Raw genomic sequence first — 27022 nt, forward strand, 5'->3', positions numbered from 1 at the left:
ATGAAATTGGAGGTATAAATGCATCACTGTGCTACCATAATAAGGACATAATACTTTGATATACCCATCTCTGCAAAGCCTTCTGGCCTGTAACAGTAAATCACAGACCTATTTTCATACCTCATTACCACTATGTATCTTTCCACTGACACCTGACCTTATGCATAATCAGTTATGAATTTCAAACCACACTTATAATCTAAATGAATGCCTCATTATTTTACATAACCCAGAATGGAATAAGACTTGAGATGTAATTTCAAATTCACAGTTCACACATTCAGAAATGCAGGTCCATCAAAGAGAAGTAATGGTCTCTAATTCATGACTGTGAACAGCACCAAATCACTCCTGCACATAGGAGCTTTGCAAGAATTTAAGGATTGGATTTTAGAAAGGATATTGCCAGTTCTGAAAAAAATAACACAGTGTTGAAACTGTTTGGTATGTTGTTAAAGATAATCTATAAAAGAAAAATGCAAGTACTGAATTTATTACCTGTATTTTGAAGAAAGAACGACAGCACCAATTGCATGAAGTTATAAAACACCAGAAAAAAATGTAAATAATCTCCATGAAACACAGACATCTACAAAGAAATATATATATATATATATGTATACATGTAAGATAATAAACCCATTCATTAGGGAACAAGAAACATATTTTTGTACTGTATAAAACAGCTGTACAGTGTGCACACAGACTTTCCTGATCTCTACAAAATGTCTGTCAGTCACTTCTCCCCATCATCATTTGCTTAACATATTTTCTTCATTGTCCATGGGAGAACTCCAAGTGACTGTTTTGTACTTTTAAGATAGTGCAGTTTGTCTCCATACATATATACACATGCATACATATATATACTTGCTGGTGCACACATATATGTATACATGTATATATATGAAAAGAACAAACACACACATGTACACACACACACACGACAGATCTAAACAACTCCTCCAGCCTGTGCTATTGAATTAGTGCTTGTAAAAAATCCCTGCACGTTTTGTGAAGGGAAGGAAACTTGCTGATTGTGCAGATTGAAGTCATTAGATGGTTCCATTCCTAACAGTCTGCAAACACACATCTGACTCATATGGTGGTATCCCATATGCCTGAAGAGAGTCTGTTGCAGGAGGTATCTTCTACCTTCTTCAGCAGCGTCGGCTTCTTACAAGGGGGTGGAGGTGGGGCTGAGATTCTCTGCTCAGTATTGTGCAATATCTGCTGCCAGTCTTCTCTCTCTTCACACAGCTTTCTCCTCCAATCTAGAAGCTCTTGTAGAGCCACGCTCTCATTTTCGGAAAGTCTAAGCTGATGAATTACCTGTGAGAAGAAAATAATAATAATAACAGTAACAATAATAATAAAAGTGGGTAAGGAAAACAGATCAAGTAAGCCTGTGAATAATTTGAAGCAAACTTGTCCTCCAAAAAGGTTTTAAATTTTTACACTGAAAATAAAGAACATTAGTGATTTAGAATTACTTTATTGCAATCTCATGGCTGAAAATCACAGAGTCTGAAGTCACAATGTCTGAAGTTGTATGAAGCAACTGCCAAAAATGAAATGAACAGAAAAAACTTCCCTGTTTCATCAAGAGTACGTGAACACAATTCTTTAAAACACAAAAAGCAGACTGCCTACAGCTGCTGCAGGAGTTGCAAGATTTTTCCTCTAAATGTAAATACCCAAATAACCATAACCAAGAAACAATAACCTTTGTTGCATATTAGAATCAGTAAAGCTACTTGTCTGAGGCAGGTGCCATCCTCAGCACCAGGGGCCAGTCCCTGTATACATGAAAAACTTTAACTGTAGTTTCAGTTGGCCTGAATCTACTTATAAATTCATTCTGAAGTAGTCACAGTTCTGTACTGGATTCATAATCCACTTACAAGAAAATGTTCCCTTCCATTTAACTCTTCTATTACAGTGATTATTTATTTTGTTCAAGTCAGTTTGAAGCCCTCATGGTAGCACAAGTCCATGAAGCAATGAAGTCCATCTCACCATCCTTTAAGACTTACACGACACCTATGTAGTATAGCAGCCCCTAGAGCAAGGATTGAGATCTATTGTATTGGGAGCATTCTGCAGCAGCAAAGGCTTAACTGGAAAATATGAAACAAGTCCATCATAACATCTAATAGTCCACAAGCCTTATCCTGTTACCTTCTTTCTTATGAGCCCCAGAGGAGCATCTGTAAGAGGCACCCGTGGCATGACTAAAATGCCCACATTTCACCTCATACAATGGGCTCACACTGAGGCTGCATTTCTACTTGTCATAATGAGGGATGGCTGCATGTTGGTCATGAGAAAGGAAAGGATGTGCAGTGCTCATGAGACACCCCCCACAGGATTAGTTCCAGTTGCAAGGAAACTGAGTGACACAAAGGGCATTTTTGTCACTGATAGACAATGAGGTTCCTGGGGCAGAAGAACTACCTGTGGCCTCTTCCTGCGGCGCCTGCTCTTGCCTCATGGAATGGCAAGTGGCTGGGTACAGAGTTTTACACTGCTATTTCAAATGTGTCCTGTGCAATTCAGATCTTTCAGATGCACGTGGTGTCAGAGAAGGAATGAGTCCTTACATGGATGTGCCTGAATATGTACAGGGAATTTGCTTAATTTCTGGTAGGTTGATACTTCAAAGAGAAATGCATTAACATATAGCATACCTGTCTTAATAACAGGTATAATAAAAACAGTTTAAAATTCAGAATTTTTTTCTAAGGATGAAAAAATGAAAATGTTTGAAAGACTTAAAGTGTATCTCAATTGCATATCACTATAAAATTAAAAACCCTCTTTGCACAAAATGCAACAGGGCATCTCAGCAACTCATATAAAAATTAAATGTTTCCCATATATTGCTAGAGGGACATCAGAGACAAAACATACTACCTTTTTTTTTTTTTTTTTCAGCAGTATATAGAGGATTACAAGACAAAAGTTTGCACTTGGAAATAACTTATCAAGAAAGGCTGGGTGTCTTTATCCTATAGAACAGTTGGGTAGTTTGTGAGTCACCATGGCTTACTCAGTTCTGGCCATTTTCTGTAGTTTTTTGTGGATTTAAACTATGAGCATAATCCATTTTAGAACATACATAGATTGGAATACAGTCTTCCCAATTTGGACACCTTATTTGTCCCAAAATTTTAGACATTTCATGAATCTGCACTAGAGATGCTTCTTAGAGAGGTGCTGGAACACACAAGAACCAAGTTTTGTTAGACTGTCATTGCAAGAGTTTCATATGAAAGAGTTTCAGAGATAATTAGTCAAAGACATGCCTGAACAATGGAGGATAAATATAGTTATAAAAAATAGATATTTTGAAATTGTGTAATTGGATGTGCTTGTGCTCTGGTGACAAACGTTTGAAAGCATGACTAACGAAGTCTGGAAGAATTTTCAGACTGAGAGATGGACAGAGTATTTGACAAGAGACAGTGCTAGTGCCATTCCAAGGAACCCAAAGGCACATAGGTGCAGGTGAGCAGTGAGTACATTTTGCCTGGGCATGGAATTGACAAATGTATCCTGCTTATACCTTATAGGCATTGAAGAAGCTTTTTTATACTGGCCCTGCTCATGCAAGCTGTAAATTAATATTAGCTTATCAGTTAGAGCTCATTTTCCAGTGTATAGTGGAAAAAAGTTGGTCCAGTTCACAAATAAGTGTACATATTTTATCTCATTTTCTACAACAAGGATGGAAAAATATATTAAACATTTATTCACAGTGAAACTGATCTGGTAAATAAACTGGAAAACAGCCTGGATGAAAGACATGAAATGAAACTGCAGTCAAAATGAAATGGGTGACAATGCATGAAAAGTGGCAGAGCTCTAAATGAACCAATTAATTTAATTAGATCTATTTGAATAACATGATATCTTTTCTCTTTTCCATTTATGATTAGACCCATGACAAGCTAAATATCTACTATACATATTCATTATAGAAAAGGTTGGCTGAATAATTTTACATGAAGCACAAGGTAAAACAGTAAGCTATGTGTCTTCATTATTATTCCATAACCTGAGCAGGTATTTTGTGAAAGGTGAATGATTTGTGTAGGAATTAATTATTTTAAGAGTACAGATATTTTAATGGACACTCAACAAACAACTTTCACCACCTGTTTTAGCAACTGTAGACCGGGATTTTTGTACTGAAAGCCAAAGGTCAGTCAGACATGGTAAACAGCATTTGGGTTAGACCCACAAAACATACATTGGCATTAACAGCTCTGCCATTGGGTGGAAACACCATCCCTGCATTTAGTATCCAGAGTTCTTTATGAGGAAACAAGAAAAGCTAAAGTGTCTAAGTCACACACAAAAGAAGAACTTTTCTGTGGAGTTACCACAGCTATAAACTGGAAACTGCAATGGATTGAAGGATTTACACCAGATCCATATTTTTCACTGCAAAATATGGCAAGATGGACAAAATAAATTTGTAATGAGCAGGCCAAGGAGGAGCTTTCAGGATTAATTCTTTCCACTTCACAGCCCAAACTCTCAGGCTGTAAAATCAAATTCTCTCTTACTGGCATCAGGGATTTTGGTTGGCGACAGAACACCAATGACTCAGTTCCATCACAAGATGTATGGAAGAAGTTTCATCATTCTTTAGAAGTTAGAGCATATTGGAAAATTAGAAGATATGGATTCAGCTTCTCTGTGTCAGTCCTAGGTGGGATGAAAATAATTTTCCTCTTTGCATTGGGAGCTAGAAGAGAGCTGATAGCACTCCAGGGTTTTGGCTGCTGCTGAGCAGCACTGGCACAGCCTCAGTGCTGTCTCCAACATTTCCGCCTGACCAGTAGTCTGGGGATGGGCAACATTTTGGGAGGGGATACAAGTAGGCCAGCCTACCCAAAATGACCAAAGGGATATTCCATACATTATGAGATCTACACACCTAAAAGAAAAAGGATGGGCAAGGGGGAACATTAATTATTTACAAAGTTTGTTTTCCAGAACAACCTCCACATATGCAGAAACCCTGCTTCTCAGGAAGTAGCCAGACATTGCTTGCTGATCAGAAGTAGAAGAATAAAAACCTTCCGTTTTCTTTTCTTTTTACTTTACTGCTTGCACATGCACAACCTTCACTTTTGTTTTAGTAAACTGCCTGTATCTTGACCCATGAATTTTTTCATCCTGTTTTTTCCCCCTGTCCTGTTGCAGGTGGGCGATAGAGCAGCTTGGTGGGTACTTGGTGTTCAGGCAGGGCCAAGCCACCACAGTTCTTTCAGGTTAAGGAAGAGAGCAAGTTCCCACATGGTGCAATACAAGGGGTGGACTCCGAGTGCAGAGCAGAAGGACTCTGACTCCTGTGCTCTGTGCAGTCAGATAAGTGTGCTAAAGTAAATCCTTCCGAGAGAGTCCTTTGTGGTTCTAACGCGCAAAAAAACCATTGGAGACAAAGCACTTTGGTCACATGCTGGCAGTCATGTAAGTCTTAGAGCACAATTTTGCCTATACACATTTGAGTATTGCATAGCCATTGGAGAATGAGGCTCTGAACTGCCTTTTGGATTTAGGCTTGTAAATTCTGCCTAGATTTGACTTTGCAGCCTAAAGAAGACATACTGGATTTCAACTTTGTCTTAGAAACAAGATGAGTTGCTATAAGGTAAGTCAATAAATTATTTTAATGACAGTCTATTTCATATGCAAGTTAAAAATTCAGCAAGTTTTTAATTATAGAAAGTAAAAGGTTTCATATTTTAAATAATTTGTGACAAAAAAGTATGCCATATAAAGTGATTAACTGGCACATTTAAAATTAACTTTGAGTTATTTAGAGATTTTGCTCTAGAATTTCAAGAAATTCATTCTGCATTAAAAGATCAAACACTGTAACTTTATAGAGGATGTTTTGTAACATTCAGAAGCAGAGAACTTACATTCTCTGTTTGTGTGTCAAATGCAACAGTCTTAATCATCAGCCTATGACTAAAGGGCTCATTACACAGTCTGACAAACAGAGATTTATTATTGGTAGATTCTTTTCAGTATTGTACCTCAGTTTGCTCCCTCACTGATGAAATGTAGAGTTTATCTTTCAAAAAATATGTGTATAGTACTCCTGAAAATTTTTCATTTGTGAGTGCATTGTTTTTACCAATATCCACCAGAAATGAAGTATTTAATTACATATGCTAATTACGTATTATTTAAAACGTACAAATAATTTTCTGTGTGAAAAATGTAGCACTTCATGTTTTATTACTAAACTACCAGAACTACCAACTAAAAACAGTTGCTTCCTTAAGTTCTAGTAAGGTTCCTGCTTATAGACATAGAAGCACAACAGAGAATTACAGAGCAATGTAAGGACCTGCAAAGCATATAAACCTGTGTTCCTGAGACATTTGCATTTTGTGGCTGGTTCATATTTTTAACTTGGAGAAATAATGTCAGTTGTTTTCTTCAATAGATTTATCAATGTTGGTGCTTTGAAGTAAATGCTGTCAGTAAATGCTCACAGTTAATTATTACATCATTAATTTTTCTCTTCCATTAGTGAAATTGAGTTCCCATCACAAAGTCCATGGGAAGACTGAATTCAGGAGAGCAATGATTATATCTTTTTAAACTTTTATCAGGATCTAAACTGAATTATGCAATAAATGTATATTTCTGATAAAATTATCATAACAATTTCAGAAACTGCCTTGACAAAACCCCTGTTTACAATCTCTTTCGGTTTGTAGCCTGCCTAAATATGAAAACCAAATAAATTTCAGCCATGAGGTGAAGCACAGTCAACCTTATTACAGTCCTCAAAAGCAGTTCACAGACCCCACTAGATCTTCTGTGGATCCCCAGTTTTAAAGCAATAATGATAAGGACCTATTGTTTCAAAATTAAACACCATTTCATTCAGTAATTCAGAAAATAATTCTTAATGCATGCAATTATTAGCAAGAGCAACATATTTTGATTCAACTTGTATGCAACTCTTACAAAAATGTTTCTAACTCATTTTAATGGCTTTATTTTTTTTTTAAATCTGACAAGCCCCTACACTGACTCTTTCCAAACATGAATGTCACAACTTTATTTCCAAACTGCAGAACAGGCACACTGCAACCTCTCCAAAAATCCTAACCCTTCAGGTACCAACAGATACATTTGGGGTTTTCTTTTATGTTAAGAAAAGAGCAGAAAGCAGGAAAGGGTTGCTTTTCCACCAACTACTGAATCAAGAAAAATTAAAAATTTGATAGTCTACATGTTTTTTATCAATAAAATACTCATTTAAATATATAAGGGGAAAGCACACAGTAAACCAAGGGTGTGTTAAGAAGCCTAGGTAAGCGTTCAACATAAATCAAATCAATATGTAAATTTCTTTTTGGTTGGAAACCCTACATTGATCATGAATGACCCCAGCACGGAGCAGAGAGCAGCTATGATAAATGAGCTTACATGCTTCAATGTTCCAATTAAAATCCTCAAATAGAAACATAACACTGGGATCCAAACTGATTCATGTGATTGTCATGTGAGTGCTGGGATAGCAGACCCACTGACTGTAATACCTTAATATGCGATATACAAAAATAAAGTGATTTTAGTTAATTATTTTTTTTAACTGCTGATGGCATTTCTTTGTGTTGAAGCAACTTTACAGTGTCCAAAAAACAAATGGATGAATGGATTTCAAATGGGTTCATTGGAAAAGAAAAAATGGCAAAGAAGACAGGTACTCTGTCTGGTGCAAATCTAAAATTTCTCTGGAGGAGGTATGCCAGCAAAACATTAGTGTAACTGAAAATGCAATGCATTTGCTTTTTTCTAAACATGAAAATACTTTTTTCTCTCTCAGTTAAAATTTCTAATTAAATCAAAAGAATTAACTTCTTTTAGAAGAAATGTTGTTATATAGATGATATACCAAAGGAAGTAATAACTTGGCTGACCTATAAAAAATTTGGGATAATCTTAAAAGGAACTTCGTACTTAAAATGAAATTTTGAAAGAACAACATTTACTAACAAAAATGCATTGTCACGTGATTCAGGCAGAAATGTCTTCTCTTCTGAAGAAATTTATGGCTATCTCTTGGACAGTTTTTTCAAGGGCAAGATTCAATTTTCTTCCGAACACCAGCTGTGGAACGATTCTAGAAACGGGATGGTCTCATGTCAGAGATCATGCAGACACAAGTGTCTTTATCTTTGATTGCCCAGTCCAGCCTCTGCTATCACATGGCACTTGGAAAGCTCTCAAACCTCATCCTAAAAAATTAAATCCACTATTTGCCTTAGTTTCACTTTCTGATGGGATTTTCCAGAAGAATGAATAAAAGAAAAATGTACTAAGGATAATTATCTACTAAATGAACTCTGCTTCCTCACAGACCACTGGAAACTGAGAGATCACTCTTGCAAAAGGGACATCTCGTATCCCTGACTACCCTGGGTAGCAGAGGCTTCTTGTTTTTATGAGAAAGAGAATCTTGGGTTACACACACCTATACTGTGCCTCAGGCAGGATATTTTACATTCCTCATCTAACTGCAATTCTATTTTGGGTGGAAGTTGTTTGATTTTCTGCCATACTGTTGTGGTTTCCCGTAGGGGTTTTTTGTTTGTTTTGGATTTTGTTTGTTTTTGTTGTTTTATTTGTTTGCTTATTTGGTTTTTGTTTTAGTTTTTGTTTTGTTTAAGGACGAGAGATGGTTGTTTGGTTTGGGGTGATTTTTATAATTAATATTATTTTTTGAAATAATAGATTTTAGTTACAAAACAGGACCTGTCTTCCATAATTTTGCACCTTTTAGTGAAGTAGTTATATCAATATTATTAAAATGTATCAATAGTAGTATCACAGTACTTCCAATAAATTTTGTTAGTCATCTTCCTTACAGACTGGAAGTATCTCAGCAATCAAACAAAGACAACATATCTTTGTGAAAAAAAATCAGCACACAAATCTTGAGTACAACTGTAATTTGCAATCTGGTAGAAAATATTAGTACAAGGTAGGCAATGTTCAATAATATATGACAGTAACATCAGGCACACTGATTACCATAGCTGGGAGTAGAGTTGGAAAAGTCTATACATTCAAACAGGAGTGTACTTTCTTTATTTGGATCTTGTGGCTTTCAATTTTTCTTTTTTTTTTTTTTTTTGGCTGAGTGTTTTTCAACTCTAGATTTCAGATGTCAACAAAAAGGTGACACATTCCTAGAGTGACTAAAGCATCAACCATCAATAAATATTGAATTTGATTTTTTTTTCTTTAAGGTAATATTTATCTCCAGATAAACAAATTATGCAATGCTCTCTAAAACCTTCAAGACATCCTCCCAATTTGCCTCTAATGCTTGAGAAAAGAATATGTTCAGACAGAAACTGTCTTTCTCAATATGAGTTCTGAAAACAAATCATTTATCACAGAGGTTTTTTTGGAACAGCTCACCTAACAATGCTAATACTGCTTTTCACCTAATCTAACAAAAAATATATGACAAACTAAGTCATGTTGCTACTTAATTAATCTCTGCCTTTTCATGATATTAATGGAGATATTTTATTTGCCTATATACAGACTATGTTTGCCACAAAGCTTTCAAAGCAATTACAGAAACAATCAACTTATATTTGCTGTAGTTGGTTATCATCCTTTGTTGTATCAAAACACTGCACTTATGGTCAAACAATGTTAGAAGAAAACATCATTTAATTTACGGTCTGTTAGCAATCCAAATCTCTGCTATCTGCATGCAGCAGCGTGTGCCAGCAGGAGAACGAAGGGCAGAGGAACCAATTTATTCCCTCTCACACCCAGCACTCCTAAGTGCAAAGTGCAGTCACTGTCCACAGTGGGGTGGTGGACCCCACTGCCCGTGAGCTCAAACTGGAAGCAGCCTTTTAGGGGGAGCCACTGGCCAAGAGGGATAATTACACCCTCTAGCCAAACACCAGAGCTCAGGGCGGCCATGGGGATGCTCAGGAGGCTTCTCTTCTACAATCTCATTTACCAGGGCAAATGCAGTGAGGATGAAGCCCTGGAGACAGAAAAGGGGCCTGGAGTGTGTAGGGAACTGGCTGTGACATGCACTGGTTCAACGAGGAGGATCTGTGCTCTCACCTGTGGAGGTCACAGCAGTCAGATCTGGGATAGAGCTGCTTAGCAGAGGGGCATCAGCCCTCCCAGAGCCCTTCAACACGAACACAAGATAGTGTATTTACTGATGAATTTACTCTATGCCTTACCTCACAGCATTTAATCTATAAGGCACATACTTTTGGTTTTAAGTCTTCTAAAAATAAAGCCACAATGCTTTATTTATCTAAAAATAAAGCCACAATGCATTATAGGTCCTGATTTTCATTGCTGAGTGTGACATTACAAAGAATATTCTTTGTGCTACTGTCAAAGCAATGAACAAAACACAATGCAGGGGGGTATACTGATTCACATCAATAATAAGCATGTTCTATGTCTTCTCTTGGATGCTACATGTTTACAAAGGTAGCATCCAAGAGAAGACCACTACTTCTGGAAGACCACTACTCCACCAGACCTGTTTGATGGCCACTTTTTGCTTCAAAGATGATCAAAGATTACTTCCAGCTAATGGGCAAACATGATGGACAGTAACAATGAAAGTCAGAGCTCAGTGTTTAGAACTGTGACAAAAGGTGGGGGATAGCAACACATTGCAACACATTCTTGACTATTCATTTTTTAAACTTTTGAATAGCCAACAAAAGAAGTGATTGGCAACAAATATTAAATCAAGTAGGAACAAAGAAGACCTTTGAAACCATAACGAATATGCAGCTCTTTCTGAGGGAAGAGACTGCTGAAAGCAATGAGATTTCATGAAATAAGAGCTATGGCTTAAGCTGTAATGAAACAATAAATACATACTTCACAAATATGAAAAGACACTTCCAATTTAACATTGTTAGATGTTGGCTTCTATATTACTGCAATCTGCCAATCTGCACCATGGGGTTTAAACAAAATAGAAGAGATAAGACTGTGGATTTTCTAATATAGCCATATGTGAAAAAGTAACCAGGATTTTTTATCTCACCTCTTTGAACACAAGGCAGATAAAACACATTTCAAAAGTGGGTAACCAAAATCCTACACCAGGGTATGTCATATGTCTGATATTACTTAACCTACCAGAATGGAAAGCTGCTTATTTGTGCTCTTGTTCTTTCTATAGGATTGAATGCATGTAATCATCCGATTACAAATAAGCAAATATGCAGCCATTCAAAGCTAAACTGGACAGAGGCTTTGCATCTATCAACAGAAATTTTTACACCTTTCTTCTGGTACAACTGAATCATCAGGAGACTATGGTTAAGACCTAACTTGCACAGAATGCAACCCCTATAAATGTAGGCAATCATTATAATTATTTTTATTTTATCATACATAAAAGATCACATTGATATATGTATGGATATGAATATCAAATCCAGAATACCACATAGGCTTTCGACTTTTTTCGTCCTTAGTCCCTCTTTTTTTTACTGTACTACCCTCTGCTCTGTTCTTGGTTCTTTCCCTCCTGTTCTTATCTTCCTTTTAATTTTTTTTCATCACTTCAGGTTGATTCCTTCTCTCTAGCTCTTCTATTTTTCGTCTTTCCAAATCCCTTGTTCCATTTTATTATTTACCTTCTCTCTCAGTTATTTTTATTCTTTTCCAGACTTCTTAGAACCATCCATTATCTGTGCCTGGTTCACTCCCCGCTCCTGCTCCCCACGCATGCTTATTATCACTCTAATCTTGAATGTGTCCCTCACCTCCCATCTGTTCATTATCTTCAGGTGTCCATCTCATCCTGTTACAGACAGACCATATTGCTTCTTGCTGCCCACATAAGAAAAAAAGGAATCTTTTAGCTGGCTGGCTTTTCTTGATTCCACTATATCTTTCTCACACCACTTCCCACTTCTTAGTGAATGGCAATACCAACTTTAAAGTATCATTGAAAAAAAAAAAAAAAAACCCAAACCCAATCCACAAAAAAACCTCACAGTCCTGGATCTGTGAAAAAAAGACATGGCCACATAGCTTTTGTGAGAGGTAAAAAATATAGAGGTTTGCTTTTACTGACTCTATTTCATCTTGCTGCCATTGCTGACATTACAAAGAATTTATATATTTCAATGGTCTTTATGCCCTTTTAAACATAGATACTCATAGCAGCTGTTGAGAGCAGAGGAATCACTAAAAACAGTCTGGAGAGAGCCTATTGGATTGGTTAAGGAACTGAAAAATACTTTGTGTAAAAGAAAAAGAGCACAGGATCAATATTTTAGCTTTTTTATTTTAGAGGAGGTTTTGGGTTTTCTTCTAAGCAATTTCAACATTTGTGGAACAGCCAATATGCTTTGGGGTCACTTCCTAGAGTGTGACTGAATAGAAATGACTCTTAGTCATATCAGAATTTCCTACCTAAGCAAGTTTATGGCAAAAATGACCAGAAGAAGCATCTCTTTCATTTTGGTGGGGTTTTTTTACCTCTGGAAGGAAATCACGGCATATGAATTTGAGACTACAGATCCAGGCACACTTGGAACTGCCAGAGTGTTTAGACAAACCACTGAAGCAATTTGAAATAATAATAATTTAAATAATTTTAAATCTGTAATTTAAAATCAAGCTTGCAAAAGGAATATTCCTAGTTTTCTGCTGTTTGGGGAGCCAATGGCTACCATAACACTTTCTGTTCAAATTGAGTTAGAGGCATCGCTGCTAAGAGTAAAGTTTTCTTGTAAGGTTAGGTTAGGATATTGCTTCTTGCAGGACCATTGTACTGTAGATTTTTGGTTTTCAATTTTGAAAATTTCCTTGGATAGAATGTTTTGGTTTACAAGAAAAGCAGAAAACACAGGAAAGCTATTGTGCTGGGTTGGGGAGGATCTACTGTCTGAACAAACGAAAGCACATGAAACTTTTCAATAACTGGTTACACCCCCAAATTCATGCTTCAACTTTCATCTTCACAGAGAATGAAGATGAAGTTACAGTGCAATATTAGATGTTAGGTTCTTTATGTTTTTATATGATATTTTACAACTCATTGATAAAAAACACTTGGAAATCTATAGCTGTAACATCACAAAACAATCTGAAGAAAAAGGTAGTAGTTTAAAAACCCCAGAGTTTGTTGTTCTTTTGACATGCAAAACTCTTATTTTGTTTTGACATATGTTCTTTCATTCCTGAGGAGACAAAAATTAAACCTTAATATTTCTCCACTTTTTCTAAAAGAATAAAGTAGAATTTTTTTCCATTACTTTCCAATGAGAAATATTTTGTTAGTATCTGAATTTTCCAATTTTTATTCTTTTTCATTCAGGAAAAACTGTAACCACTGCCCTAGAAAATTAGCATTTATGGCCAACAGTAAACATTTTTATTATTTTTTTTTCCAGCAGACTTCATTTTAGGATGATCATCTGGATGATGCTTTACGCTTGGTAACTACTGTCAAAGAAGTTTACTAAAAGATTGATCCATATGCTGCAGGTTGACAGACACTGACCTGAAGAATTGTCTCTGGAGTGTGTAGATTTGCAGTGTGCAGAACTGTCAGGCAGTGATGCAGGTAATTAGCACCTGATGTGACAACACAATGGTACCATAGCCACAATGTCTCAGCTTAATGGAATGGATATTCACCTTGCGATCCTGTGACACAAATGCAATGAACTAACCCTCACTGTCACTTCAGTAAGGAACTAGCAGGGAGATATTTAAAAATCCATAAATGTTGGAAGCTCCTGAAAGCTAGAGAACAAGTTTCCTTTAGCTGAAGTGACAGTGGCTGCCAAGATATTCAAGGAACTAAATTTTTCTCTTTAGAGCAATTAGTCAATCATGGACCTGTGAAAAAATATGTCCCACTTCATACAGCTGTGCAGGAATTATTTTAAGTGATAAGGTTACTACAGTGAAGCCTGGCAAGGATTTTACAATCAGCTTGTACGCTGTAAGAGTCTCTAGCAGCATGCTAAGAAATGTCAACAGTAATTAAACCCAGTCATTTTCAAATATATGCCATGCTTTGGCAATGCTGAGGAAGGCTTTTCACAGTAAGAATTCTCAGCCCTGTGAGCATAGATTTTTTTTAAGATTTTTTTTTCTTTTTATGGGAAGAAGAACATTTTTCTCGTTTTCTTTTGGCAACACCATTTTGGAAGATGTTTATTCATTAAAGGAATTGTAACAAAAATCACAGAACTACAGGTTTCTTCTCTCAATTTGTCACAGTTCTTACTGAGCTTGAATTTACGGATTGTCCCTGTGTGCAATTCCAAGTACATTGCATGGAATTTATTTTAAAAATTTGTGAAACACTTTGGCAAAAGATCTGAAAATTTACGGAAAAGTGGCATTTCAAAATACTGGAAAAAAGTTGTGTTCAGGTTTTGGCAAGTACTTTTGGAAAAATAAAAAGCACAAATTTGCAAATTGTTAACAATTTGCTCCAAAAATAAAACATTTAAATGTTGTTTCCATTTGCAAAGGATTGAAGAAGAGGACAGTGGCTCCCCTATATCCAGTTCATTTAACTTTTTGTACTGTACTGATGCAGCAATTTAAACATGACCATCTTGACCCAGGTAAGCTCATTAGCAACAGAGGTGTGAGGTGCTGCAGGACAAAAGCCTCTCACTGTGTGAGGTTTGTAACTGAAGCAGTGTCAGAGACTTGGACTTTTCATTCGCTAGAAAGGTCTCTTTGGCCACTCTCATAAGTAATAAGTACTTGGTTGATGTAATAAAAATGTAACAGAGACAACTGGAAACACCCTCATCCAGAATACTCCTCTGGAGACAGAAGAAAGGATTTTCTTTCACAATAGGGTCAAAGACCATTTTTGAGAGTCTGAGAGGTATGGTGAGGTGTGGTGTGCAAGATGGATTTGTTCCCATCTATGCTCCAGTAAGATTTAGCCAGCCTTACTCAAGGGATAAGTGTAGTGCTGAGTGCTGTCTTGGCACAATTTTTCAGCTCAGAATAGGCCCTGTAGTTACACGCTTCTGACAGTAAGGCAGAAAAAACAAAAAATGAAAGCTTTTGTACTGGTTGGCTCACATATTTATCCAGTTGAAACCTATTGTTTTTCAGAGCTGCATTAACACCGAGTATGATGTTGAAGGTTGAATCTTGCTCCTGCTGGAGTCAAAGGCCAAACATTCATTTAACTTGGCTAAGGCCAGTGTTTTGTTGTTATGAAATGTCAGCTGTCCCCCACAGACAACAAGTGATAAAGCACTTCTCTTACCTTCTGGTAAAATAGTTTGGAAATGGTAAAATTGGTGAATGAGAGGTTTCTGTTGAGAAAAGTCCTCTTAGCTCCAACTTGTTTTCTATTTGGACAATATTTAGCTTTACTGTAGACTTCTTACAATCATCTCAAATAAAAAAAAAAAAAGACTTGGGACTACCCATTTAGAAAAGTGCACTGAAGACATAATGACAATAGGAGTATACACTAATGCTGTTTAAGTGAAGTAATATAATAATAAAATTTTTGAATCCTCCCATGCCAGAATTTGCTACTTAGAAGGTAAAGTGATTAACATTAGATACAAAATATTGAAGAAAGAACTTTAAAAAAATCTTATTAAAAAGTTTATCCCTTACTGTATTTGGGTTGCTCCCAGACAAAGGAAGGAAGGATGAATCTGACTCCATGTTCTCAGAAGGCTAATTTATTATTTTATGATGCTATATCATATTAAAGAATGCTATACTAAACTACACTAAAGAATACAGGAAGGATACTTACAGAAGGCTAAAAAGATAATAATGAAAACTCATAACTCTCTCTCCAGAGTCCTGACACAGCTTGACCCTGATTGGCCAATAAGTCAAAATAATTCACAGCCGAAACCAATGAAACAATCACCTGCTGGATAAACAATCTCCAAACACATTCCAAAGGAACATAACACAGGAGAAGCAAATCAGATAACTATTGTTTTCCTTTTTCTTTGAGGCTTCTCAGGTTCCCAGGAGAAAAATCCTGGGTGAAGGGATTTTTCAGAAAATGTGAATGCCACAATGCCTTTTTGTTCACTTAATGCACATCAGAATTAATCTATGTTGCAATTTTAAAATTACTTTAGCTCATTAGAAATGTTAAGAAAACCAATGCAAGTGTCACATTACCTTAATACCTGCTGCTGTTTTAATTGACAGATATTTTGATTTCATTACTTATTGGTATTTGTACAAAAATTGTGAAGAGCATTTTTTAAGTCTTCATTGTTTTTAAATTAAAGGTATGATACAATTATGCATTTAATTCTACCAGGTTCATGCAGGTATTTCTGGTATGAATGAATCAGTACCTTGAGAGAGATAATATCTTGGTTCTCTCAGGGTTAAAAGACATATTTCTTGCCTGGAAATAGCATCCTCACAACCAGCAACAATATGTTTCATAAATTTTGAGCTCACTATAAAAACCGTTCAGTGGAAAAAAAAGGTAGTAAATTCATTATTGTCTTTAGCTCAATACAAACCTGTTAAAGAAGTCTGCATTTTTCAATGTCAATACCCAAATCTGAATCAAGAGAAAGCTTTCAACATGTGCCTACTATGATCTTTTTCTCTTTTAGTGATTTAGCAGGCTATCAATGAAATATTTACCTGACTAGTGTGGCTCTCCCTGTGCCTTTGAATCGATGAGCCTGCTGTAGTGCTGGCAGACAGTCTGGAAAAGTCATTTTCCTCTGGTAAGCCTAAAGCAGAAAAATACTAAATTATAATCTGAGATTTATGCACTGGTTGACTTCAAAATGAGGTTCAAAAGACCTTGATATGTTTTACTAAAAAAGAAACAAAAAACCCCCCCAAATCACATATTTCCTGAATATTTACTATTTCCATGCTTACTGAAACAGAAAAGTTCTTTTTTGCCATGTAGGGATAGTATAATAGGTATGCATGCTGGTTGACAAGAAGGAGCAATTGAAACTAAAAAGCCTGCAAATATCACTTTACCTATACACTGGCCAGGGATTCCTCCTGCAATGCAGAAATCCCTGGTTCCTCTTCCCCTGGCTTGTTTTCATGGCAGAAGCAATGCAAAGGGGAAAAACCATGTCTGAAGCATTCTGCTCTCAAATTATATCTCTGTCACACAGGAACTCAATATTAGGTCCAGGATTCAAAACTTCATCCCCTCAGTATAAAACATGTTTTTTGGAAGTCTTGTAACTATAATGCACTCTCGATGTGGGAATTAGCTGTCCAAAATTTATCTGTGTAAAAACCAGTTACCCAGTGTAAAACAGCCCGGTAATCTCCTTCCCAAGAGAAACAAACACCTCTGCAAAGCTGATCCTATCGTGAGGCTCACAGCTTGTGCTTCCCCATCACTTCTGCAGCAGTGGGAATGGCATTCACTCAGCACTGCAGGAGATCTGAAAGGTGGGATGAGGGGAAGCAAAGGCAGAAGCAGAAACAAAGGGAATCCATGATGGGCAATATTGAGGACCTCACAGACCAGAATCACAGACACCATGGTAGGTCTGTGTGTTGGGCTAGCAGAGCTGGAGATCATTTTTCCCACAGCAGCCCTCATAGTGCTGTTCTTGTGGTGGGTTGACCCTGGATGGATGCCAAGTGCCCACCCAAGCAGCTCCATCACTCCCCTCCTCAGCTGGACAGGGGGAGAAAAGATAACAAAGGCTTGTGGGTCGAGATAAGGACAGGAGAGATCACTCACTGGTTGCTGTCATGGGAAAAACTGACTCAGCATGGGGAATTGAACTGAATTTATTACCAATCAAAATCAGAGTAGGAAAATGAGAATTAAAACAAAGCTTAAAACCCCTTAAAGCCTCTCTATCCTCCTTTTAGTTTCCCCCTTATAACAGTCCCTTCCCACAACTTTGTAACTAGGGACAACAGTTTTTAAATTTTCTTTGTTTTTCTGAATAAAGCTCATGTAAGATATTCATAAATATGGATCTTTTTCTACATCATCTGGACTTCCTCTGAACACACAGACAGTGAAGAAGGCAAATCCCTTATTTGAAGCTCAGAACCTCGTTTGAACCAGGTCAAATCTGAGAGAGTCCAGCATTTCAGTTCTTTACTGCTTGCTGCAAAGGGAATCTGACCCAGGCCTCTCAGTAATTGGAATTATGTGTTGTTTTGAGGTGAGATTACACTTTTTGAAGCTGGGAAATTATATATTAGGTATGTACAGGGGAAAGGTGTGACATCCAAGGTCTCTAGTGTACTGCTAGTCTTGTAAATTATATGTCAGGTACCACTATTGCATTCTTGTCTACATTAAATTCTCTGTACTCCAGGTAAAAATTCTCCCTTTGTAAGATCACGATTTTTGGTTGAGTGAAAGGCTTGAAATAAATTTCTGTCTAAAAGATCTCAGTTTTTTGTGAATGCAAAACAACCCCCTTTTTCAAATAATTTCCTGAACTAAAAATTTATTTACATGGATTCAGTTTGGATCCATGTCAAATAAAGTAGTAAAAAATTACCAAAATTTTAATGCAAAGTACCTTCTAAAAGTAGGTGCTATTCACTTAATTCAAATAAAAGGTAAAATGTAAAATATTTTAATAATTCTAGACCACCACAAATGAATAAAGATACTTTTCTAAGCCAAACAGCAAGTTCTGAAAAATATATTGATTTTGTACTATGTTAATACACTTTAGAATTGACTGCCTAGGACAGCCTTGAGCTAAGAATCAAGTTATCAATGATTTTCTGTTTATTTCTGTAAAAAGCACTTTGATAATTGACCTTATCAAATAAGTAAAGTTTCCATGTACAGCAACAGCATGTTGTCACAGACATGGCAAGCAGAGGCTTGGTAGAGCTTGGAAAGACAAATGGAGCTGTTGATTACATCCTAAGAGCTTTCCTTTACGTACACCCAAGTAAATATTAGATATCACAGTTGTGCATTGAGTAATACCTTGTTTAATTCAGTCCAAGGTTGGCAGCATCAGTTTAGCTGGGCCAGAGGCAAAATTACAAGAATGTAAGTTAGGCATGGGTGCAGTCTGGAGTACAAACTAAACCATCTGGATTGGTCTTTTCTGCAACTACTCTCAAGTTACCAAAAGTAAGTTGAATTTGGCTTTTTTTTTTTCTTTGTTTTGGTTCAAAATTAAGTTTTTTATACATTATTGCTGCAATTATACGTGGCACTGTTTTGGGTGATGTAGGATCACAACTTTCAGCATTGTAATGCAATGTAAAAGGTTATTTCAGGCTGTTTGATTACTTTGTCTATTTGGCAAAGAGCTCTTTCTTTCAGACTAAGAATTCTGCTAAGTATGGAAGATTTGTGGTGAAATCACTGTTTTATAGCACAGAGATGTAGAAAGTTGCTACTCCTGTCAAAAAAGAAGTAAAAAATAAGAGCAATTAAATTCATTACACAAAATGAAAAAGTAACTTCTATGAAAAATCTGAAATCAGAGAAGTGTTATTTCCTGAGGATTAGTGCTTTTAGAACCTTGAAACATATTCTGTCACTGCTCTTGTACCATTTTGTATTGCAATAATAATAAGCATTTCATTCACTCGTAAGGCACCTACAGCAAAGGGAGATCATGATTTCCTATTTTCTGTCCCATTTTTGTTGATATAGGATCAGAATCTCAAACCTCAGACCTCCATACCTTAGGCTGCTTATAGACTTGGAGCTGAAGGAATTACAAATTCCTCAAAAGAGGCTGTTTTATGTTCTTCACATTCAGCTTTTATTGGAGAGGGACTTATCAGTTCACACATACAAAGTTAAGCCAGTTCCAGAAAGAGATATTTCACAACTCAGAAGATTCCAGCCTCATTCAAGGAAATACTTCAGCAATTTTATGTTAGAAGAATTTTGGGATTAAAAACTACTTACCATTTGATACTGAATTTCCATTTTCAGCAGTCACAGAACTGGACAATGGATTAGATGACTGAGTTCCATGATTATTTGCATTTTTATCCTGTGTTTCTGATCCAGGATCTGATGTATTTGGATCTTCCCTGCTCCTCAAGTTCAGATTAGTTTCAGCACCTGACAGAAACAGAAAATATGATTGTTAGCTTCCTATTAACTAGTGCCTTCCACATGTAATTAAATTAAAACTAAACTAAAACAGAGAGACCAAGTTACTTTATTAAATTAATCACTAAATTCACAAGTCCAGTGATAAAAGTGAAAGGTTTAAATCAGTGATTTTTGCAAGTTTGGCTTTTTTTTTGGTTGGTTGATTTTTGTTGTTTTTTTTTTGTTACTGCTACACTTGAAGCTTTTTAAAGTTTAAGGGAGTAAAAGGCATTACAAAATTTCATTTGTATTGTTTCTTCCCACAGAAGTATCAGTGGATATAGTTTACCAAGTGTTTGTATTGTTTCTATTTTTAAGATTCTATTTCACTTGAGCTTGCATAGCACTGTCATCATTGCAACGCCTTTCATCATTGCACTAAATAATACTAGAACAGATATAATGTGATCTTTTCCTTTTCTTTTACCACCTACCACAAGAAACAAACTGGCTTTTGAGATTAAACCATAGTAGCAATATTCCTCCCAGCAGATCCTCCCTGTGGCCATTGTTTACCAGCCTCAGGGCTCTCCAGCCATCAGTTGTCATTTTCTATAAAGTGCCAGCTATTCAAGACAGAGCCTTTTAGCTAAATTTCCTCAAGACATCAAGAGGAGGTCTGATCCTGTAGGAGTTCCAAAGCTTTTTAGCATTTGTTCAAAGAGAAGGGCAAAACAAAGCCCTTATCTTTTCTGCCTCCGACTGAGTGCACGTCCAGGAGAATCAGAACAGCTCACAGCAAAGTGCCTGGAGCTGCCTCTGAGCTTGCCTGGCTCTGTCAGCCCAGGGCTCCACAAGAAACAGCCTCAAGCCACTGGCTGTGCCCGAGTGGGGCTCCCACTGGAGCTCAGGGCCAGGGACACGTTCAGAGCTGCAAGACAAGATGGATGGGGACAGCAGCAGGGTCCCCACTGCGGTACCTGTGTCCCTGTATCCCCACTCCTTTCCAGTGTGACAGGGCTGATGAAATGCTGCACTGGCAAGGTTATGCATTTTCTTAAGGATTTATCTCTCTTTTCCATGTTTTTTTTTGGTTGTTTGTTTGTTTTTATTTTGTTTTTGATTGGTGGGTTTTCTGTTTGTTTGTTTTTCTTTTGCATTTTTGGGAGGTTTTGTGTGTGTTGAAGATATATACATATTCTTTCCTCGCCACAGTCGGGTTTGATTCATATAAGACAAAACTGAATTTGGTGCTTTCTCCATTTCAGTCTTCCAAACTATTTCTGCTCCCTCTGAGGCCTGGCCTTTGCTGCAGGGCCGATGTGTTATGGTGACCCTGGTGCAAAGGTCCTCCTGTAACACTCTAAAATAAAAATGTTCTTTCTGTGACAACTCTGAGAGAGTTATTCCTTGATTTTAGTTGTCATAATTATAGCAAGAACCAAGAGAGGTCAAAAGGCTAGCAATTAAAACCAACATTTGAGCATTCTTCCATACTTCCAAAAACATCCTCAGCTCTCCCAAACATATGATATATTCTTATAAATCTCAAGCACATGAAAATTTTTCAAGGGGAAGGAAAAGGATTTTTTTTCACCAGGAAAGAGATGCTTAACCTGAAGATTTTACAGCCCAATGTTAAGAGTTCTGTCAATTTTTCATTTCTATGACTAAAATAAAAAAAAAAAAATCCAACTGACTGGGAAGCCCCAACATTAAAAACTTAATTAATGAAATGGAAGCTTTAAATCCATTCTGGTTCCCTCAAAATATTTAATTTAATTGAAAAAGTATTTCCTATTTTTGTTTAGCTTTTAGTTATCTAACACTGAATTGTTCTTAATATTTCCTTGTCTAAAAAAAAATCTGTCTTAAAAAGTCAAAAAGTTAATTTTCAAACTGTCAGATAAAAGATTTCCATGTTAGTTTGATTTTTGTCCCTTCCTCTCTTGCCCTCTTTCCTTGATCATTTTTTTTTGTGAGATCTGATTGGATTGTTTCCGTGACACTGAAACATAAAATAAAACATTTCATCAAATGGATCTTCAGGCAAATGTGCTTTTTATTGCAAAAATTAGGCCAGCTCCACCCACAGTAACTGACTTGGGAGAGGCTGAGATGGAAAGTCTGAGATGGAAAATGCATACGGTACAATTATAAGAGCACGCCTGATTTAGCATTTGTACAAGCAAGTTGACTGCAAAATGTATCTTTGCCGCTCATTTTAAATTTGTCTGAAAAGGAAATGTCACTTTTACATGTTACTAGTCAGTGCACTTGCCTATAGATCATAATCCACCTACATAATTATTGTGCCACTTTTTACATAAAGCTTCTTGTGGAAGTGGCTGGGATCTTTATTTTTCTTGATATTCGAAAGATTTATTGATTTGCCTGACATGTGTAATTCATTTGAGAATGAACAAGTAGAAAGAATTTTTCTTGCATTGGTGTTTGCAGAAGCCTTTTGTTTCATAGGTGCATTGATATTTTTTCAGGGCATTCACAAAGGGCTCTTGGAAAAAAGAATCTTTTCTTCTTTGTATCTGTAAAAGGAAATACTACAAAGAATTGTGGATAGCTACTATGAAGCTAGAATATCATAATAAATTGGCAGAAATAAGTAGTGGAATATATGAAGCATATCTTTGGGGACAAATATCTAGACAGAAATTTGTTATCCCATTTGCTATATTCAATCATGGTAAGAAATTCACCCTGTTAGTTTCTGAACAGAAAACTATATAGAGAAAATATATTTCATAGTCCCTTATTTAGCTGATCTTGGGGGGTGGGAAAGAACCCTATATTTTATTTCAAAATAATCTGGGTTATATAAAGGTACTTGAACTAATTTCCTATATATAGGCACCTTCAGCTCCTCACTGGAGGAGATTCATGTAAGCCTACAGAACAAGTTTAACCGTGTACAGCAAACTTCAACCAGAGGTCAGGAGAGCGCCCCTGAAATCAGCTCTGCCCCACTGGACAAGCTCCCCCTGGCCCAGCCTCTGCTCACAGGACACGCTCCAGCCCTGAACATGCACTGTGTCCAGTTCTGGGCTCCTCAGCACAAGACAGACAAGCTACTGGAGAGGGTCAGTGCAGGGCCACAAAGATGATGAGGAGTTTGGAGCATTTCTCTTATGAGAACACACTGCAGGAGCTGGGCCTCTTTAGCCTGGAGAAGGCTGGGAGGGGATCTCATCAATACATATAAATAAATATCTCAGTGGTGGATGTCAAGAGGATGCCAGGATCTTTTTGGTGGAGCTCAGTGGCAAGGAGCGGTAGCTATAAACTAAAACACAGGAAATTTCATCTTCCACCTTCTGAGGAAGGACTCTACATTGAGAATGGCAGAGCACTGAACAGGCTGCCCAGGGGTCCTGTGGAGTCTCCATCTCTGGAGACACTAAAAACCCATCTGGACATGCTCCCGTTGTAGTGACCCTGTTTTGCCATGGGGTTGGACTGGGTGATGTCCAAAGGTCAATTCCAACCCTAACAATTCTATGATTCTGTGATTCTGTGATGCTGGAGTAAACTTGCTCCAGGTTCTCAGCATCTTTCTGCAGTGAGAGGCACAACCGGGTATAGTCTAACAATGGAGGAATGACTGACACAGCCCTGGATGCAGCTGGCTGCCTCTGCTGCCAAGGCTCACTGCCAGCTCCTGTCCAGCTCCCAGGGACCCCAGCACCCTTTTCCCAGGGCTGCTTCTCCCAATCCCTATGTCATTGTACTTTTCAAGGTGCAGCACTTTGCATTTGCTTTTTCATTAAATGTGCCAGAAGATCCTGACTTTATCTTCTGTGCTGAGGTATCCCTCTCTGTCCTGCCTCCATACTATTCAAAATGTCCCTGAGCATAACAAAGGTGTACCCTTACACGTCATCACATTATTTCTATTTAAAATTCCTACTGATTCCTATTTTATCTGTCAAGTATTGGTCTGAAAAGCACTTTCCCCTCATGTTTTCTTAGTCACTTAACAAAGAAGTTTGGACTTTTCTCCACATGGATGCCGATGTGCTCCTGCTGCCATCACACCCTGCAGGTACAAGTATGCAGTGCTCTCTCATCCCTTATCAACATTCTAAAACTATCAGAAATATTTTAAGACACAGGAAAAAACCCCTTATGGTTCCTACATTTTAACATCTTCACCAACATGACAAATCTTTTATTTTTCAGACTTGTGCTCTGCTGTTCTCACTAGATGGATGGATTACCTACCATTACCTATTTCAATATGTTTTTTTAAAGTAATGACATCTTTAATAGTTTTCAGCTGCTAATAAATGCTATTTGTAGAGACATCCATGCCTACTTGCAAGAGACTAGCTACAAAGACATATCAGCTGTAGAGCATGGTGGAAGTTCATGATTATAAGAGGAATACAAGCTTAAAGTGAAAAATCTAGAGTCTGCAAAAGTGAACACTGTTTGGATTATTATTTCAGTAAACTGACTTTGCCAAAAAGGTATCTCTGACTCAGTAAAGTCCCGCTCTGACTTATCTTGCAGCTAATGAGGATGTATGGACTAAAAGCAAGCTCCATATTCCGAAAAATCCACAATTAATCACATCAGCATTACTTGAAAAGTGCAAGAGGAACAGTATGCAAAAGAGGCAGCTCATGAAACCCACAGTTGCTCATTATTAGTGGTCTTGGAAGAGACTGAGTTTAAAACTCAAGATAAAATCATAAGGCACAGGATGGACAGAATTGCACTTATTTTTTAAAAAAAAAATTCAGAGTATGGCAATGATGGAAATTAATGTATTTGCTTCCCCCCATTTTTTAGTCACTGTCTCACTTTTAAAAGAAACCAATACACTGAAAGTCTACATGCTAAAATTTTTGTCAAAAAATTGACTTAAAGTCTTGATTGAGCTATGACTTCCAAATATACTATTTTAAAACTCTTTTTTCTCAAACAAAAAATGTATGACCCTAAGCATCATAGTTATTTCATAAGTAGTATTTAGCCTGAACTAATAATTTATCACCAAATTAGAAAATGAGTCAGTATTAGCTCTATTCATATGACGGATTCAAGTACAAAACCAAAATATTTTGAGAGATTATTAGTTTTCTAAGGAAATCATATACTTAGCCTATTTTATAAAGACAAAATATACATTGATGACTAATATCAGAATTTAGGTGGAATCGTCACAGACTCGTTGTACAGCAAGATATGAAAACCAGTATGTTATTAAAGGTCCAGCCGTAATTCACCTGAGAGGGTTGCATTTTTCTTTTCTGTCAAATCCCTTATTTTGCTCTCCTTTCTTTAAATGTAGGTATATCCATAATGTATATGGATACATTTGTCCCCATATGTTCTTTTTCAAATACTTCTCCATTTAACATTTAGTGCTCATTTACAGTCTAACTGAGAGCTCATTAATAACAGAAGGCTTGACTGCTTTCAGCAGGTTTTGGATCCCATTCATGCTTACCTTGGATGCTCTGTGCAGCACTGCTTGCTTTGTCTACCCTGGTTATTCAAATGTGATCACAACTGTTCTCTGGCCCTGAGGCAAATGGTAAGAGACCCATATCAGTACTACTACCCTTTCCTTGCTTTCCACGGCAGAGAGGAATCCAAATCATCTACTGGGAATAGTCCCTGGAGCTGTGTCTTTCCCTGAACCACTCCCAGATCTGTCTGGAAGGGAGCCAGCCTGTCAGATCCCAAGAAAGGCTGGGGATTGCTCTGCACTTCGGCTGTGCCATTCCAGGGACATTCCCTGGCATTGGCTCACTCAGTAAAACAGATACAGCCCTACACTTTGACAGCACTAGTTACCACAACCAAAAATCAGTGGTCAGTATTAATCTATCTCAGAAAAAAAAGGGAAAAATATGGAAGTAAAACTGCCTCAAAATCATATGGAGCTTGTGGAGCACTGAACTGTTGCACAGCTTCTACTGAAGCCACATGTAAAGGTTTCATTGTGACTGTACAGGGAGAGCAGATTCTCCCTGTTCTGCTCTGGTATAAATGAAGCCATACATTCCTCTCAGTATGATTTGACATGACCATTATTTCAAGGCACACATTTTTTTTCCAGAGAAATAATGATGAGTTTCCAGCTCAGGAAATTCACACTCACAAGCTAGGCAGGACATATCTCAGTCCTAAAGCTGAAACAATCTCAGTATAAAATCAAACATTATTTCCTCACTCATGGAAAACATGACTTTCTATAACTAATTATCAATACACAGTTTTAGGTATCAAGATCCACAGTTATACATTCCGTATCAGCAACTATGAAAACAGGAAAATACATAAATTCTAGGAGATAAATTCATGTAGTACAGAAGGAGAAGCTTTTTGTACCTGTGCTACCATGGAATGTAAAAGCTAAATAGCTCAATTTCCTTAAAATTTACAGCTGGTATCCAGCAAAATGCAAATTTCAAATCAAGCAGCTTGTTGTTAAACATGTTAATAAGAGAGAACTGATGGATCCTATTAACCAGCATCTGAAAGTCAAGACTTTGCAGACAGAAGGGATTTCTAATCTGTGCTCACACTCTTTCCTGGGAAAGTTAGGAATACACTGAATCCTAATGGCTGACCCTGGATATTTTTTTACATTTACAAGTGGATGTTGTTAAGTGAGGGGAAAAAATAAAATATGGTGATCTCAGAAAATTTGCAGATATTATTTGATGAAAGAAAGGGAGAAGTTTAAATAAGAACAGGCCATTTGATTTTGAGTCAAATGTTTACCCCTGTGTTTTCTTGTACCTTTTCAATTACACTTGGTGTTTCCTGTTTTGCTCTGACTTACTGTTGAGACATTCTTTGTCTGTGGCATTTGCTAGCTACCGTCAGCACAGGTTGTCTGGGGTGTCCTTTTGCTGGATAAATGTATATTGCCTCAGAGTAATTCAGTTTACTCACACAGAATCCCACCGTGACCCTCTG

At 37.0% G+C, this 27022-nt stretch overlaps 1 protein-coding gene across 1 annotated transcript in view; it reads right to left on the reverse strand.

Annotated features, from left to right (window-relative positions):
• Positions 1-1098: 1098 nt before the first annotated feature.
• Positions 1099-27022, reverse strand: part of MYO16 (myosin XVI) — a 277468-nt gene continuing 251544 nt past the window's right edge. The window contains exons 33-35 of the mRNA XM_058825534.1: positions 19937-20095; positions 16690-16781; positions 1099-1332 (exon numbers count right to left, since the gene is read on the reverse strand). Coding sequence (XP_058681517.1) covers positions 1099-1332; positions 16690-16781; positions 19937-20095 — 485 coding nt within the window. The remainder of the gene's footprint in view (positions 1333-16689; positions 16782-19936; positions 20096-27022) is intronic.

Source organism: Ammospiza caudacuta, chromosome 2, assembly GCF_027887145.1.
Source record: "Ammospiza caudacuta isolate bAmmCau1 chromosome 2, bAmmCau1.pri, whole genome shotgun sequence".
Taxonomy (NCBI): domain Eukaryota; kingdom Metazoa; phylum Chordata; class Aves; order Passeriformes; family Passerellidae; genus Ammospiza; species Ammospiza caudacuta.